This window comes from Henckelia pumila, chromosome 1, assembly GCF_033568475.1.
Source record: "Henckelia pumila isolate YLH828 chromosome 1, ASM3356847v2, whole genome shotgun sequence".
Taxonomy (NCBI): Eukaryota; Viridiplantae; Streptophyta; class Magnoliopsida; order Lamiales; family Gesneriaceae; genus Henckelia; species Henckelia pumila.
Genome location: NC_133120.1, coordinates 85,344,411 through 85,362,478, shown reverse-complemented (window position 1 = coordinate 85,362,478; position 18,068 = coordinate 85,344,411). Strand labels below are relative to the sequence as shown.

The window sequence follows — 18,068 nt, the reverse complement described above, 5'->3', positions numbered from 1 at the left end:
TTTTTATGTATGTACGTTCTCAGCTAGCTCAGAGCTTTTTTTGCCATGTCAATTTGTATGTTATCAGCATTGTCATTTCAAAAGAAGCATTTGTTTCTTTTGGGATTGGGGTGATTTTTGTGTTAGAATATTAACTTGAGGGTTTTAGGTGCATGCTTAATTATAGCTACTAGCCAATTAGATATGATTATATATGTTGAGGATATATAATCTTTTACTATTAATTAAGTTTGAGCACATAGAAACTGTTTCATGGGGTTGTGGTCTGTTTTTCAAATGCTCAAAAATACCCTTTTTCAACTACTTTCTCCCATCACAATTCCTAACATAATTTTGACTATTACAAAATCCACTATGCTGATTTTTATGTCATTTTAACTTTTTCACCATCCATATCTTTCACTTTTGAGAAAAAAAAACATGATATTTGTTTGTTACACACGCAATGCGTGTGCCGGAAAGTTCTTAGCTGCCCTCCGGGGTAGCGCCCGGAGGGCAATCCATCGACCCGGGTATTGTGCACATCACCATAATGTGATGTGCACAATGGCCCGGAGCCATTACTACCCGGTCTGTCAGCATAGAACTTCCCGCGTGTGCCATACTGCTAGCTAGTATATATTATATATATATATATATATATATATATATATATTTTGAATGTGGTGCATGCATGTTATAAGCTATGTAAAGCTGGCTAGCTATTACACGAGTAGTACTTAATTCTTCCATTCAAGGACTTGAATTGACAAGTATACATATTATGATGAATGCATGGAGCCAAATTGCGAATTATATATATAGCAATGATTACTAATAAGTAGATATTCACTCGTTCCGATCCCTGACAACCAAAATTCATTAAAAAAATCTAATTTTATGGTTGGGAGAATATTTGTAATACAAGCACCTTCGATCGCTAGATTACAAAAGAAAAGTATATCTCAGTGACCAAGATTTGCTTGCCATTTTCTCCCTCAAAAGATATCAGAACCCACCAACATACAAAAGATTGTGCCCTATTTTGCTCAGATTTTGTGAATGACTGGTGGCCAATGGAGTGATCCCATCCTTGCCTACTTCTAGTTTCACTTTTTTAAGGTAATACTTCCCATATTGCAGGTTTTGCCTGCGCGCCTTCATGTCTTAAAAAATGATCGACGTGTTCAAAACTAACGTAATAATAAATATAAAGTAATCATATGAATGGCAAATGACGTAATTAATTAATTTTATAAATAAAACATATTGGAGGACATCAACTTATATATATAAGTTTCACTTCATCCCCTTAATTATTTCATCAGAGCTTTTTTTCTTTCTCTAGAAAGAACTTAATTAGGTAGGCTATATAGTAAATAGTAAATACATTTGCAATTTATAGCAAAATAGAAATAAAAAAAAACAAAGGAGTAATTAGCTTGAAAGTGCATGGAAAATTTGCTCTCTTTTTAATCAGCCAAAGAAAAAGACAAAACACAGAAATTTTTCCCTTTGGAAAAGAATACTTCCCTCGGTGTATCATTTAATGCACCGTATTTTAAATTTATTGAATAAAAACATTGTATATAGCAATAGCATGGGCTAAGCTTAAAGAATAAGGCCCATTTAATTTATCGCAACTGGGTCATCGCCTAAATTTATATATAGGATCGGGCTCAAGAAAACAGTAGGCATTAAAAATGAAGGAAAGCAACAATACATCCTCAAAGTCACAGCATTAATTTGTCACCTTTTTCTAAAAGCTAGCAAATCCAAATTCATTACTAAAAGTCAGATGTAATTACACCAGAAAGAAAACAAGGCAGAGGAGCAAAAGCAGTCACACAACCAGCTGCCCTAATCAATCAATGTATGTATGAGTAGCTTGATTCGCTAATAGAGATGAACAAAAGCAAAAGAACACGAAAATAGTTCCGACCCTAGAAATCTACAATCATCCAAGATAAAACCAAACTAGAAGCAGCATCAGTATTTGTAGTCTTGAGAGCAATCGTATTGTTACCTTGACACAACTAAATGTAAACCACCTACATTTGATGTCATCAGCTATCTTAGATTTACACCATATTTTTCCTACTTCCTTGGAAGCTGCAATTTGAGAAACTCCAGTTCCATCTCCACAGCAAACCTCTTCCTCTTCTCATTCTCCACCTCCATTCTCAGCTCCTCAATCACCTGCATCATCTGCTCTTCCCTGCTGACCGCCATCATCTCTGCGCTTTCTTCCCCACCCAACGAGGCCATCAGCTGCACGACCTGTTGCATTTGACAATCCAAACTCTTCTTCAAAAGCAGCATACTGTCCATCACAGCTCCCTTGTCAACATAGCCACCAGTTTGGACCTCATCGAAGTTGGATCTACTTTCTTGAAGCATTGTTTCAACTCCAAAGCTCACCTGTTTCACACCTCTTTGATCACCTTCTTTGAAAACAGGATCCAATTCAAACCCTTCTTCATTAAAGTTCCAGCCACTGATCCTTCTCTGCTTCCCACTTTCAAGTGAAAAATCGCCCTCGTTTTCATCATCGTCATCTTCATCAGCATCATCACTTCTACTCAGTGACAAAGCCCTCTGAATCTTTTCCCCTCGATACCTTTTCTCAACACTTGCCAATCCCTGCAACACATTCTTCACCAAGTAATCACTCCCCTTACAATTCTTGAAGAAAGGATGCTTCAACAACTTCTCGGCAGATGGCCTCTTGGAAGGATCCTGGTCAAGGCATAAACCAACCATGTCTTTGAAAGATTTCGAAAATTTCTTTCCCTTTCCATCTTTACCCTTCTCGTAATGATCCGAAAACCGAAACCTCTTGGTAATTTTCATGATCAACGATTTGAAAGGCGGCAGATGGGACAGAGGAGGCCTCCCATGCGCCAACTCCATTGCAGTGATACCAAACGACCATATATCAGCCTTAAAACTGTACCCTGTGTGTGAATGTATAACCTCAGGCGCCATCCAGTACGGCGTCCCCGCCACATCAGTAAGCATCATAGACGAAGAACTCCTCTCGCAAACCGAGGCCGAAACCCCGAAATCCGCCAACTTAACCGATCCATTTGAATCGACAAGGATATTCCCCGCCTTAATATCTCTATGCAGATGGCCTTGCCCGTGTAGATATGACAAGGCACTCAAAGTTTCTTTAAGAACCGTCGCGATGCAGGGCTCGGGCAATCCCTCGGGGAATGAAGCAGAAATAATCGACTGCAGAGAACCGCAAGAAACGAAGGGCATCACCACCCAAAGTTGGCTTTCTACGGTGAAGGAACAGTGAGCTCTGAGGATATTGGGATGGCACAGAAGTGTCATAATCTTGGATTCGCGTCGTACGCTATCTAAATCCGCTCTCGATTTTTCCAAATCAATGGCTTTGATTGCGACGACGGAAGAGTTAAACGGAATGCATATCGCCTTGTACACAATCGCACTGACCCCTCTCCCGATTTCATCAAGAATTTCGTAGCACCTCGAGTCGAGAGGATACTGATCATTAATTCTGGTTGAATCATCTTCAGCGTCTTTCTCTTTGCGGTCCATCTTCGTGTTCTTGATGGTCTTCTCTGGATTGTGATTCTTGACACAATTGGCACGTACACGTACTTGATTTCTTGAGAGAGAAAAACAAAAAGGATGAATGAGAGAGGTTATCGATCTGATGGGGTTTATATATATGAAGGAAGAAATGGATAGAAAAAGAAGATGGATTTACGCGGATTTCTTGCGCTGTATACACAGAGCTTGATTCATGTGAGCTTCTCAACTGCTTGATTACTGAGACTGAGCTTCTCAACTGTTTATTTAACCAACCCAACAGCAACAAATATATATATATATATATATATATATATATATACACACAATTTTTTTTTAAAATCTTATTTCATAAATAATATAACACACGCACCCATTCGTCAATCGTCACTTTGAAAATAGCACTTACTTTATTTTCCTTATATATATACATAGATAGATATAGAATTTAATACTATTAATTAAGTATGAATGGCTTTAAATAACTACTTTTGGTCACCAAATCTAGTTTCTTAACATACATCTCTTTTTTTATATTTACATTATTATATATATTCCTAAGACGATGATAAAAATTTATTAGGTGTTATCGTGAATAAAATGCAATATATATTTTAAATATCTTTCTTTCTTTTAATTATTTTTATAAAAATGTAAATTTATCACTTTTTTCTATAAAACTATAATATTTAACACACATGATGTATTTAATGTTATTATCGATATAATAATGCATTATATAAATTAATATTATCAAATTAAAACAAAAAACAAAAAATAAAAGTGAATTCTAAAATTTTAAAAATACAAAAAAAAAAAAAATAGGGTCTTCCTAAACAAAAATATTCATAAAAACACAATAGATATATCAATTTTACAAAGTGAATGACATTTTTGTAAATAAAAAAAAACAAATGACACAAGTGAGTGTCATTTTTATAAACAACAAAACATCTAATGACTAAAAAAGAGAAAACAATATAAAATGAGTAATTTGCCTAATAATCTTGGTTTTATTAAAAATTAAATCAGAACATAATTGTAATTTCACATCAAATTTAACCAATTGATTAGAAGTTAATTAATTAGATGATCTCTATTGTAATAATATGGTAAGATAAGGTTTTTTAAAAAAAAAAAGAAAGAAAAGAATGGTATTTTACGATTTCTAGATCATACAAGACTGCTTTTAAAAATGTTTGATAAAGAAGACAATTTTAAAAAATTAATAATTTTGAGATGGACTGAAATACTGAGATTCCAGATGAATAAATGACGATAGTCGATTTTCCCAAGTGAGATAAATGCTGATTAACGTGATACATATGTGTTGAGGATGGTTGACTTGGATTATTTTTCTTTCGACACTTGGCTTGTTCATTCTTCAGTTTGCCCCAAATAGCAATGGATCCGTACAAAAGATTCAACCCCTCGAACAAACATGCAAGTAAATATTGACCATATTTGTGAGCTTTGTCTACTTCTATTTTGTTTTTATCCTCGAGGAAAGAAAATGCAACCTCGTATGACCGAAAAAACAAAAAAAAAATCGAAATTTACAGTTTCTGAGAGTTCTTGAATTTTCACAACTATAAAGAGAAATTTACTTAGGAGCTGAGGAGGCAGGAGACTGGTCCACAAACTCCCATTCAGGTCTCGCACCATCAGAAAAAGAAATCCCCTGTTCCAAAATTTTCTTGATCCATTTGACCTTATTTACAAGTTCTTCCAACTCCATTATCGCTGCCTCTACTGTGTCGGTCTCCACGGAGTCAAGGGCAACCCTCCCACCAGCTCCATGGTTCTTATGGGGAACTTGGGGTGGTTCTGACGTTCTATTGTATTCAGAACCTTGTGTCTGGACGACCCCGCCACCAGCTCCATGGTTCTCCTGGGGAACTTGGGGTGGTTCTGACGTTCTTCTTTTGTATTCAGAACCTTGTGTCTGGACGACCCCGCCACCAGCTCCATGGTTCTCCTGGGGAACTTGGGGTTGTTCCGACGTTCTTCTGTCTTCAGAACCATGCGTCTGGATATCCGATGTTCCTCTGTCCTCTGATTCATCTTTTTTGTGACCAGACATGGTTTCTTGACGTGCTTTGAGTTCTTGCGTCTGGATATCCGGTGTTCTTCTATCCTCTGATTCATCTTTTCTGTGACCAGACATGGTTTCTTGACGTGCTTTACGGGCTTTAGAGAATGGAAGCATTGAAATCCAGATTAAAGCATGAAACCGAAGCAGATATATCATAATATGATTCCACAAATTTAGTAACGTGAGATCAAATGGTTCGAGCAAACACTTGTCCAATATGTGTATGTGTGTGTGTGTGTGTGTTTATGTTTTAAGCTTAAACTCCAAAGAATCTCCACCGTTACCAATAGGAGAAGTCTGAAACAAAAATATGCAACAAAAGAAACAAGAAGTTCCGACAATTTCCATGACAAAAAAGGCAATGATACAAGGGAGAATTTCATAGAGTAGCATGAATGTAATACTTTTGCGTTGTTGGCACTGTTAGGTGTGAGAAAAACTTTGTTTACAGAAATTAAGCACAAAAGAGAATGAAATGAATTCCATTATTTTGGTAATTTATGATTAATGTTAAAATTATGATACCAGACGGAATGCAAGGACGAAAAATAATGAAGTACAATAGCTCACCACCCAAGTAAAGGCCTACCTGAGTCCTGATACAGGAACACCACTAGAAAGAAATTCAACTAGGGACAGGGCTAAGGAACTCACTACTCTTGAAATGCACCAAAGAGTACAGATAGCTAACCATAGATGCTACTCTGTTCATATAATCAAACTAAATATTGAAGTTATGTTTTCAAACATATTAGTGCCTCGTATAGATGAGAGTTGGAACCTTCTCAACGTAGGTGCCTCCTAAGCATTCTTTACACATTCTCAAGACAAACGAAATAAATGACATCCAAATATCATATTTGTGAATCAACATTTAGAATGATTACAAAGAAGAGAAACGTGGTTTCTAGCAACAGGAGGTGGGTGACAAAGAGAATGACAAGTCAACAGACAAATCTGGACCAGAATGATCTTCCTAAATTTTATGTTCAATGAGTTGATACTCAACAGTGAATACAGTGGTCATAACCAGAGCGAAGTCCTCTTGCGTAGCCCCCTGTCCAAGAGACTGGCCTGCTAGGACTCAGACCAGCAGACCATTAAGACCCGGACATAATCAGATTCTTGTTAAATTTGACCTCCAAATTATGTATCTAAGAAATCAGCAGATTAATGAAAGGACCTTAACTTCTCCTGGTTCAAGAGTGGTGATCAAAGACACCACATGTCAAATTGGGCTATAGTTCATTTCATGTGGTTCGTTTTTGTGATAAGTGTGATAAGTTAGGTTATTTAAAAGTTCCTGCCAAACACAGCACATCGCATCGCATACAAGGCATAAGGCCAACCTTTAGGTTTAACCATCTAACAGTATACATGCAAATGGTCACACATCAGTTTAACAATCCTAAATCTTTCTGGCACGGTCACATTTTACTAGGAAAAATGATTCTGGATGGATGATCTTACCTTGAGTTAGAGGTTTGATAATCTGAGCACAAACACAGCCATTTTTTTCTCCCTGCAAAGCTTAGAAAACAAATACATACTTCAAGAAGCTGCATATAGGTAGACTGGTAAACTGAGCATGATGACATAATATACCACGGTTTCACCCCTCCCAAAGACTCGAGTTATCAGTGTGACTGAACCATCATTTACAATACAAGATGAAGGATAAGAGACAAATTTAAATTTGAAAATGGGAATAGAGTTATCTGAAAAGATTTAAAGCCACAGATGAAACATACAAAAGCTGAAATTAATCTATAATCTATAAACAAGAAAATAAAGAGCTGTAAATGCTTATATTCACATTACCCAGTTTCTATAAGAATTACATGTGGAAACCACACAAGGCAAAGCAAAACAAAACAATATAAGATTCATCAACACGCACATAGGAAACTATAGAAGTCCACTAAAATTATGCCGCTGCAAATCTGAATTGATCAATCCATTCACAACTTAAGTTCTAATGTCAGACTCAACCAACACTTCAATAAAATCAGGTAGTCCAAAAGTAACAAACCTGAGGTGGCACAGTCCAACCCTGTTTTGGTGACCAATCTAGAGATGGGCGTACATCCTTTAAAAGAACTTTATAGGTATCACCTTCACCATGTGGCGGTGGTTTCAGCTCAAGCTAGAGTTACAGTAACCAGAATGGAAACATTAGTTGGTGATTAGTGTATTACCAAGAAAATACAGCCACAGTATAATATCAAAATCTATTAAAACGTAATGAGAAATATTTTAGCCCTTAACATCAAATAAAATGCTTCCAAGAAATTCTTGGGTCAGTTTGTAATGGAGATAAAAACTTCATCATAAGCCAAGCCTAGGGGCTAGGAAAAAAAATCAGCAATTATTACCATGGCCTTGCAATTGCCAAATAACCCCGTAATACTTCCAGACCAATAACAATCATCCTTCCACCAGTCCACCAGATCCCCAACCTTCCATGTGTCATCAACAATCACCGTCACCTCTGAAATCTCGCCGACAAGAGGCATTTGGCTTTTACGGTAGATGGGTGGGTAGGGTGGCCGTAACATCAATTCTTTTTTTTCTCTTGTTTTTCCCACATGATAGGGGGCCATCTGATAGAGCTCAACCCATTCCAGTTCTGCCATTGGAAATTGAAAAGTAGCCATGTCTAGTTATCACTTGAGCAGAGCAAACACAATGATTTACTCAAACATATTCATGTTAAAAATATTTTCCGTTCAACATATCTTGATTCATCTCTGCGCATATTATGCAACCCTACTTGGTCACACTTCAGGACTCAAAGTGTAATATAGATCTGAAGTTAGTTAAAATTTCCAAAATGACAGCTCCAATGATAAAACTAGAAACCAATAAATTCCTCCCCACATAATCATGCAACAATACCATAATAATACATTTATCACCACCAAAATTACTCCTCCAGTAGATACAAACAGTAACACATAGACAATTATGAGACATTACATTAATTATGCTCCAAGGAGAAAATATATGTCAATAAAAGTATACAGCAGATACTAACTTTCCTCAGGGAAGTCATAATATTCTGAGACAATCCCAATACTCCCTTTTCTCCTGGAGATCTCTATAATCTGATAAAAAAAAATTGAGACTTACGTGAATAGGAGAAAAGAGTGGTGTTGCTTTGTGAATTACAACTTCTATCTGGCCAACAATGTTCAATAGGAGACAATTTAATAGAAAAAAAAATGTCAGACCAAATGCAACCAGGAGAGGAAAAGTGCAAAAACGCTCCAACAGTTGCAACATTTTCTTGACTCATGCTACAAGAATTTAGCTCAGACATCTTTAATTGAAGGTTGAGAGCATAATAAAAATAACAGGCATCATCCGTTCAACAAATATGAGGACTTTTCACAAAGATCCTAGAGTAAGATGATGCATAGGATTGAGCTGAAAACCCCTATCTACATTTGAATTGCGGACAAAGTAACATCAGATATCTTAAGAATATAAATAAAGGGGCCATTGATCTGTGGCTCCTTATTATCTATGAGGTCAACTCATGAATGTGTAACTCGTCTCAGTCAGGGTTTCTATCACATTAAGGGGATAAATTATAAGCAAAAAGTTAAACAAAAACACAATTTCTGGTAACAAAAACCTTTTGACTACTCTGTATGTTAAAAGAAAGAATATACAGTTATCATAGACAACAAAGCTAGCTAACAAGAGAGAAAATGGTAATTAAAAAAAGAACCAGCTGTTAGAAACAAAGCAAATATATGCAAATGAAAAGTCACATCATTTCCAATGTCCAGAGAGTCGATAGCCTCTTATGTTTGAAGCAATGAACCAAAAGCATAACTCATAAGCAGAAAACAGGTTAATTTTTAGATGGTATTTGAAACCAAGAGGTTCAGAACATAACATTTCGAGCTTCAAGTTGAATACCACACCTTGCATCGAAACCATGCACCGCGATAACCATCCTCGAAAGTCTTTGCTTCGGCCAGGTCTCCGATTTTAAAAGGTACATTGATTTTTCTACCCATGAGGAATTCAGCAAATAAGTTTTCTGTGCATCCATCCATAAATACCACAAATTAAAATAAATACTACAATGAATAAAATAGCATATCTGGAATTAAATTTAATAATGATTAATAATAAAGAATGTTGCATAAATCATAGCTACAGAAAATCTGGTGATTCAAAATTTGACAATTCAACGGCAAGAGAGGGTTTCAGAGGCAAATACGAGAATAGAAGTGGGAAAAAGAGAATATATTGCAGGAAATCGGAAGCAAAAAGAAAAACAACAATGAGGGTTGCTGCCTGAGTGGAATCAGTAGAAAGTGAGGAATCTAACTATTTTGTTTTAGCCCAAACTTGGAACTCTAATTGCACCGTTACACTGGCCTTGCGCTGAGCGATTTATCGAACCTGAAAACTCTTGCTTGAAATGTGTCGAACACGTCAGAATAAATTCGAGCTTTTATGGCAAATAATAACGAAGTAAAAAATGAAATGATTATCATGGCTCGCTTAGATGAAATTACTAACCACAAGACTACCACGAAGTTGAATCCAAAAAAGATTGCAAGCAAGAACGAAGAAAAACATTTCTGTCAACCGTTTATCCGAAGCTTTTTCCAACAAATTTGGATCCAAACATATTATATAAAACAAAGATGGAACTGTTTTGAATAGATTTTTTCTTCGATAAAAAAAACTAATGTTGTATTGATGCATAGTTGAATAATGAACATCTAAAAGTTTTTTTTTTAAAAAAAAAAAAAAAAACAACCTAAACTTCCATACCAAAGAAGGATTCACTCCAGTTGCTCTTATCACACCACAAATTTCCTTATCGCTCCGCTCTGTGATCTATGGATTCGATTGAAGATTTTGCAGTAAAAACATTGACGTGCCAGAGATGACGAAGGGGCGCAGGATTTGGATCTCTCTGCAGACCGGATCCAAAAGCCGAATTATGAGTTATTTTGGAGGCCCGACCACGTGAGCAGCCCAGCCCACATTGGCGATATGCTTTGAAAAATGTCCTCGGACTATGTGTAATTAGAGCTCTCAAAATGAATTGGATCCGCTAGGTTGGTCTGTCCTATCCCGTTATATAGGTGGGTTGAATTGAAAAATTTTCAACCCGTCTAAATAGTTGGTCGGTCCGCCAAGTGGTGGGTTACAAGCCAACCCGTCAAATATAACTAAAATCAGCGGGTTGGCCCGCCCCGCACCGTCAAATAGGCGAGTTGGGTTAATAATTTCTCAACCCGCCTAAATTGTGGGTCGATCCATCCCGCCAATTGGCAGGTTTTGATGGATTGCGGATTGACTCGTCCTGCCGGCCCGTTTCGACAACTCTATGTATAACCAAAAAAATTATTGTCTTCGAATTGGTGAGCGAATCTTCAGTTAAACAAGTTATGATATTAGGTCGGTGCACAAATGAACTATGGTGGGTTCGGGAGTATTTTTGACGTGGCTCATATATTAACTGCGGTTAAGGATGTTGAGAGTGTTTTCGGTGTGGTTCTGTGCGTTTAAAAATATAATTCTGAGTGACTAATGTCCCCATTAGCTAGGTTAATTGAGAAGTATTTCTTATAAACTCTTCCAAATACTATCTAATTAATTTGTGTACAGAAGTTGTAACTTAAAAAAAAACACAATTAGCTCAACTTTTTAAGTGTTTCTACACTTAAAAAAACAAACAAACAAAAACAGTTTTGATATTTGGATAATTGTCGAAAAATAATTTTATTTAAATTTTTAAATAGAAGTAGAATCATAAGCTAAAAGACAGAAGTTCTAACTCTTAAAAAATTATATTTTTAAGTCATTTTTTAAAATAGTTTTTTCTTCATTTTTTTAGAAAAGAGCATGTCACCAGATCTATGATGTCCGCACCAGATAGATTCGTGTTCATCCCAATATCTTTGGGATTTATAAAATCTTTACTCTTAATTTGAGATTTGTTAGGTATTTTGATGGGGTGAGGAATCCTACCCGAGCCCGACCTGGTGCTAGGGTATGGTTAAAGGTTAATGTTGAAGAATTTCGAAAATATTATAAAGGATTTTGATGAATTTCAAGGCACGTTATAAACGCTATGTTTTAACAAATATTTTTACGATCTCTTCCAGGATACAATGGAGGTAATAAACTAATTCAAGACATACCATTGAATCTGATGATGCACATATTTATAGAAATGAAAAGACGATGTCGAAAATTTGCGATTCTTAGTCAGACCCGTTCACGAATCAAAGCATCCACTCGTGAACAGTCATGAGGTTTCTGAAATTTTGCAACGGAGATCATTATTCGTCATCGACAACAAAATTTTTTAAAATATTAAATGAATTCGGAAAATTATTCTAACAATTAATTATTCCAAAACGTTCATTGTATCTCAACCTCTGTGAATATCAACATATTCTCTACAAATTATTCATTCACTTAACCAACATTCAGTGCTACTTATTCTTATTCACGTAAGAGGAGCCACGACAGAACCACTCCCGATGCCCCCTTATTAGAGTTAGTTATAATTACAGTTAGTTGTTGATTAGTTAGTTAAACAAGTTAACAAGTTAACCCGTGTATTAGTATTGCCTATAAAAGGCGCAAGGCTTCCTTTGTAAACATTCAATTCCAGAATTCATTTTTGAATCAATACATTTCTTTTAATGAAGTTCTCTCAATTTCCATAAAATAGTATCAAAGAGCTAGACTTCGCACTATGTTTCTCACGCATTCGTTCATGGCAAAGGAAAATCAAAATGCTAATCAAGCTCAGCAAGCACTAATGAAAGATTTGAGCAGTCCATATTATCTCCAAAATGGAGATAATCCATGTATAATTCTCGTATCTCATCAGCTCACGGGTCCTAATTTCAACACCTGGAGCAGAGGCATGACCATGGCGTTAATCGCGAAGAATAAATTGAGTTTTGTTGATGATACTATTGCGCGACCGATATCTGATGATTTGTTGTTCGTTGCGTGGAATCGATGCAATAGTATGGTTATATCCTGGATTTTGAATTCAGTAAGTCGATATATATCAGATAGCTTGATGTATATGACCACTGCTCGCGAAATTTAGGTGGATCTGCGTGATAGGTTTCATCAAAGCAACACTCCTATAATTTTTGAAATCAAAAAGTTGCTTAATGTGTTGCAGCAAGGATCAATGGGCGTTAGTTCATATTATACGAGATTGCGCATACTTTGGGATGAATTGAAGGATTATCAGCCAGTATCAACATGTAATTGTGGTGCGATGAAGGAATGGGTGAGTTATCATAATCAAGAATATGTCATGCAGTTGCTGATGGGGTTGAATGAATCATATTCTCAAGTTCGAGCGCAAATGTTGATGACAGATCCTTTACGTGCTATTTCTAAAGTTTTTTCTCTCGTGGTGCAAGAGGAAAGACAGAGATCTATTCATCAAAATGCGTCTAAATAATACATGGATCGACAATCTGGTTCTAATTTTATATCGACTGTTGCTGCTGTTAAAAAATATCAAAATCATCAAGGAGCAAGGGAAAGAAAGGGTGAACTTCTTTGTTCTCATTGTGGATTCACGAATCATACGGTTGATAAATGTTTTAAGTTGCATGGTTATCCACCTGGGCATTATAAGTATAATCAAAAGCCAAATCAAGGTTATGGCATACAAGGTCACAGATGGACAGGCACAAATCAGGAATCTGGAATCAGTAGTATAGCAAATGTGTCTGCAGATGATTTGACTCTGAATCAATGCCAACAACTTATTGAGTTCTTGAGTTCTAAGCTTCAAGTTGGGGTTAAGTCTGCTTCGACATCACAACAACAACAACAACAAGAGCCTATAGTCTTGTTTCAATGATATTCATTCTTTGTCAAAGTCTTTTCTTTCAATCATACATTCAGATTGGGTGATGGACACATGAGCAACTCATCACATCTGTTGTATGTTAGATTTGTTCCATTCTTATAAAGCCATATCATCTAAAGTTACTTTACCAAATAATCTTTCTGTCTCAGTCACTCACATAGGCAGTGTTAATCTTTCACCTGATCTTATACTAAATGATGTGCTTTTTGTTCCAAAATTCCGTTTTAATCTGCTCTCTATTAGTTCTCTCACAAAGCAGAATTTGTGTACCGTCTCTTTTATGATTGATTTTTGTCAAATCCGGGATATCAACAGAACCAAGGTGATTGGGATGGGTAGAAGAGTTGGCAATCTGTATGTCTTCACAGATTCATGTGTTTCTGCAAAAGTTTGTAATGTTTCCTTATCAAGAACAACACTTTGGCATTCTAGACTAGGACATCCATCTTCCACTAGACTTTTTGATATAGGTACTGAATTACATTTCACTCCAATAGATGAAGATTTAACACATTGTTCTATTTTTCATCCTTCTAAACAAAAGTTATTACCCTTTATATCAAATAACACACGTTGGGATAATGTTTTTGATCTTGTATACATTGATATTTGGGGTCCTTTTCTTCCAATTACGACTGAAGGGTTCAAGTATTTTCTTACTATTGTGGATGATCACAATAGATTCACTTGGATATACATTTTGAAATTAAAATCTGATGTGTCCACTGTTTTTCCAGATTTTTACTCTCTGGTTCACACTCAATTTGACAAAAAGATAAAATCATTTCGAAGTGATAATGCTCTAAAACTCCAATTTACCAATTTTTTCATGGACAAAGGCATTATTCATTTCAACTCTTGTGTTGAACGTCCACAACAAAATTCTGTTGTTGAACGAAAACATCAACACATCCTTAATGTTTCTCGTGCTTTATTGTTTCAATCTGGAATTCCTCTATTATATTAGAATGAGTGTGTTATCACAGCCATTTACCTCATTAATCGAACTCCTTCTCCAGTTATTTCACATAAAACTTCTTTTGAAATGATATATCAGAAGCATCCAACATATTCACATTTAAAGAACTTTGGTTGTTTATGTTATGGGTCTACTCTTGTTTCTTCTCGTTCAAAATTCTCTCCTAGAGCCATTAAGTTTGTTTTTCTTGGGTATCCACCGGGATATAAAGGCTATAAACAGTTGAATATGGACACAAATAAACTTTATATTTCTCGGGATGTCATTTTTCATGAGGATATTTTTCCGTTTCTTGACAAATATTTGCGTACTCTTGATGATCTTGATATATTTTTCTAATCGGGTATTACCTACATGTTCTGTTCCAACACATATTGTCCATGATTATGCTCAGCCCACTACACCTGGTAAAACTCGGTCTCAACGTCTTATTTCCAAGCCTATTCATCTTCGTGATTATCAATGTTATGTTGTTAATCATCATACAAAATCTTCTACTGCACACCCATTATCATCAGTTCTTAATGATCAGAAGTTGTCACCTTATTTTTGTGTTTTTGTCTCAAATATTTCTTCCATTATCGAGCCTCAAAGTTTTTATCAGGCTGTTGTGTTGCCCGAATGGAGACAAGCCATGACTGAAGAGCTTCGAGCATTACAACACAATCTATTGTTTATCTCCCATTTGGCAAAACTGTGGTTGGGTGTCGTTGGGTTTACAAAGCTAAATTTTCTGCTGTTGGCACTTTGCAACGGTATAAAGCTAGGGTCGTTGCAAAAGGATATACACAACAAGAGAGTGTTGATTATTTTGAAACTTTTTCTCCTGTTGCTAAGCTTGTTTTTGTTAAAACCTTATTAGCTCTTGCAGCAGCACGTGGCTGGTTTTTGTTCCAGCTTGATGTGAACAACGCTTTTTTACATGGGGATTTATTTGAAGAAGTTTATATGTCTCTGCCTCCGGGATATTACAGATATGGGGAATGTTTACCTAAAGATATGTTTGCAAGTTACACAAATCGCTCTATGGTCTTAAACAAGCATCTCGCAAATGGTTTACAAAGTTTTCTTCTACTTTGATAAATCTTGGTTTTGTGCAATCTCATGCAGATAATTCCTTGTTTATTCGCAATCATGGAGATATTTTCTTGGCTTTATTAGTCTATGTCGATGACATAGTTATTGCTACAAATAATGAGAAGGAAGCAGCTGATTTTAAAATACTTCTCAATAGCAAGTTTTGTTTGAAGGATTTGGGAGAGTTGAAATATTTTTTGGAAATCGAAGTTGCACGTTCAAATAGTGGAATTTCTATTTGTCAACGACATTATGCATTACAGCTGATTAATGAAGCAGGTATTCTTGGATGTAAGCCACGGACCACTCCTATGGATATTAATATGAAATTGAGTCAAGAATATGGAGATTTGTTAGCTGATCCTTTGTCTTACAGAAGACTGATTGGAAGGTTGTTGTATCTTACAATTACACGGCCGGATTTGACTTATTCAGTTAATAATTTGAGCCAATATGTGTCTAAGCCTCGTGTTTCTCATATGGAGGATGTGCATAATGTTTTGAAATACATAAAGGGGACAGCTGGGCAAAGTCTTCTTTATAGCTCTAATTCCAATCTCAAGCTTAGTTTTTTTTTCTGATGCTGATTGGGGAGCATGCTTGGACACACGAAAATCCACCATTGGTTTTTGTGTGTTTCTTGGAAAATCTATGGTGAAAAAAATATTTTATTCCTTAAAATCGTCCTATTTTTAAAAAGATTTTATTTAATATCTTTTGTCTTTCTTGGACATGAAGTAATTTTAAATAAGTTATTTACTTCCTTGCTTAACTTGATTTGAGATATGATTAAGTTTATCATAATATTTATTATCTTATCTCTAATGATTTAATTCCTTTACTATGTAGATTTGACTTGAAAAAAAGAACAAGATCTAGAATCCTATGTCTACAAGGAAATATGTTGAAGAAGGATTCTTTACCTATATATTGAGATAGGCATGACCGACCAAAAGGGAGAGAGGTCGTGAGTTTCTTAAGCTTCAATATATGTACATTGAGAAATAGCTGCTGAAGCTTGTATCGGTCGTGATTATTTGAAGCCGTGAAGAACACTTGAAAATAGTTGATCGAAGAGTGTTTTCATCTCACGTGTTGTTGGCTTCAAGATTTTTCTCCTTACTTTATTTTTCGTTATTCTATTTCATATAGAATGTTTTTAGGAGAACTTTTACTCTTTATTTTCTCACTTGTTTTGAGAAATTGAATTTTACAATAATCACTAGTTTTAGGGTTTGTAAAACTCTTTGATTTATTTTTCTAGTGAAGTTTTGCCCTGAGGCGCTGCAAGAGTATTTTATACTCTTGCTTAAATCATATTGAGTCTATTTATTTAGCTGCTTGTTTATTTTATTTACGCTTTAAATATATTCTGCTGCAAATTACTCAAGGTATTATTGTAGGTGTTGCCGACACCTTGTGACAACACCTCAAACAGTTTATGTGCAACCCTTATCCCTTACAAGTGGTATCAGAGCTATTTTCTTGATACACTAAGAACTGATCTTGGTTTGTTTATTTTATTACAGGGAATAAGATGAACTCATCGTCTGTTGCGAACTCGTTCCTGAAACCTCCGGTCCTTGATGGCACGAATTACGCACTATGGAAGAATAGGATGCAATATACTATTAAGGCTATGGATGTTCGTGCTTGGCAAAGTATTCTGACTGGTTGGACTCCTCCAAAGACGCTAGATGAAGATGGAGACTACATCATCAAGCAAGAAGAAACTTGGACTGCCGAGGAAACACAAAGTTCAAGCTACAATGCTAAAGCACTCAATGCAATTTTTGCAACTATTGATATGAGGATGTATGGAATCATAGCTGATTGCACTGTTGCTAAGGATGCATAGGATGCTCTTCAAGAACACTGTGAAGGAACTGATAGCGTGAGAAGAACAAGATTGAGATTGTTAAACGCAAGATTTGAGAATATCAGGATGGATGAGAATGAATCTATTGCCGATTATGATAAGAAACTTAGGGAGATAGATACAGAGGCGCATGCTCTTGGAGGACCTATTGCGAGTGAAACTATGGTGAACAAGTGTGGGGACCCGGGTTGCTAATCTTATCTTAGGGCAATTTATTGTAATTAACAATTAAACAAGTACTTAAAAGAATTAAAGAAATAAAAGCTAAAAATTTTTTTTTTTTGTTTTAAAGGGCAGAGTCTCGCTCGATCGGGGAATATGCTATCAAAAATCTGCTGCCAAAGAATGGATAAACAAGTCATAATCTTTTATACATGCTACAAAATCAAATACATGCTATCTTATAACGTCTGACAAGCTTCTAAACATAATAAACATAAACTAGCATGTATTCAAGCCATAATATACAAAGTTCTTGTATCACTTCTAGCATGGTTCAACAACATAAAGTACAAGTCGTGCTACTTAAGCCCGTGTCCTCACTTGCTATGCCTCAATCTCGAGCTATCCTTGTCTTTTCTGACTAGCTCCTGCCCCACCTATT

The 18,068-nt window shown here is 35.9% G+C and overlaps 4 protein-coding genes across 10 annotated transcripts; 2 read left to right on the top strand and 2 right to left on the bottom strand.

Annotated features, from left to right (window-relative positions):
* Positions 1 to 1,790: 1,790 nt before the first annotated feature.
* LOC140875538 (serine/threonine-protein kinase BLUS1) lies at positions 1,791 to 3,619 on the bottom strand. The gene has a single exon (XM_073279248.1). The coding sequence runs from the start codon at positions 3,547 to 3,549 to the stop codon at positions 2,077 to 2,079; it is 1,473 nt and encodes a 490-aa protein (XP_073135349.1). The 5' UTR covers positions 3,550 to 3,619; the 3' UTR covers positions 1,791 to 2,076.
* Positions 3,620 to 4,901: 1,282 nt separating this feature from the next.
* Positions 4,902 to 10,596, bottom strand: LOC140878360 (uncharacterized). Of its 7 annotated transcripts, XM_073281973.1 has the most exons (8): positions 10,425 to 10,592; positions 9,574 to 9,692; positions 8,676 to 8,745; positions 8,014 to 8,267; positions 7,671 to 7,784; positions 7,109 to 7,160; positions 5,482 to 5,733; positions 4,902 to 5,394 (listed from the first exon to the last, which is right to left on the bottom strand). In XM_073281973.1, exons 2-8 carry the CDS (start codon positions 9,667 to 9,669, stop codon positions 5,147 to 5,149), a joined length of 1,086 nt encoding a protein of 361 aa, XP_073138074.1. In that variant the 5' UTR covers positions 9,670 to 9,692; positions 10,425 to 10,592; the 3' UTR covers positions 4,902 to 5,146. The 7 variants fall into 7 exon arrangements, with proteins under 7 accessions (XP_073138074.1, XP_073138066.1, XP_073138064.1 ...); XM_073281965.1 differs by having other exon boundaries at positions 4,902 to 5,733; positions 10,439 to 10,596; XM_073281963.1 differs by having other exon boundaries at positions 4,902 to 5,733; positions 10,425 to 10,591.
* Positions 10,597 to 12,401: 1,805 nt separating this feature from the next.
* Positions 12,402 to 13,112, top strand: LOC140867119 (uncharacterized). Its single transcript, XM_073272198.1, has 2 exons — positions 12,402 to 12,689; positions 12,825 to 13,112. The coding sequence occupies exons 1-2, from the start codon at positions 12,402 to 12,404 to the stop codon at positions 13,110 to 13,112; spliced, it is 576 nt and encodes a 191-aa protein (XP_073128299.1).
* A 3-nt stretch (positions 13,113 to 13,115) lies between these two features.
* Positions 13,116 to 16,166, top strand: LOC140867108 (uncharacterized). The gene is made up of 4 exons (XM_073272189.1): positions 13,116 to 13,457; positions 14,903 to 15,263; positions 15,371 to 15,517; positions 15,619 to 16,166. Exons 1-4 carry the CDS (start codon positions 13,116 to 13,118, stop codon positions 16,164 to 16,166), a joined length of 1,398 nt encoding a protein of 465 aa, XP_073128290.1.
* The last annotated feature ends 1,902 nt before the right edge of the window (positions 16,167 to 18,068 follow it).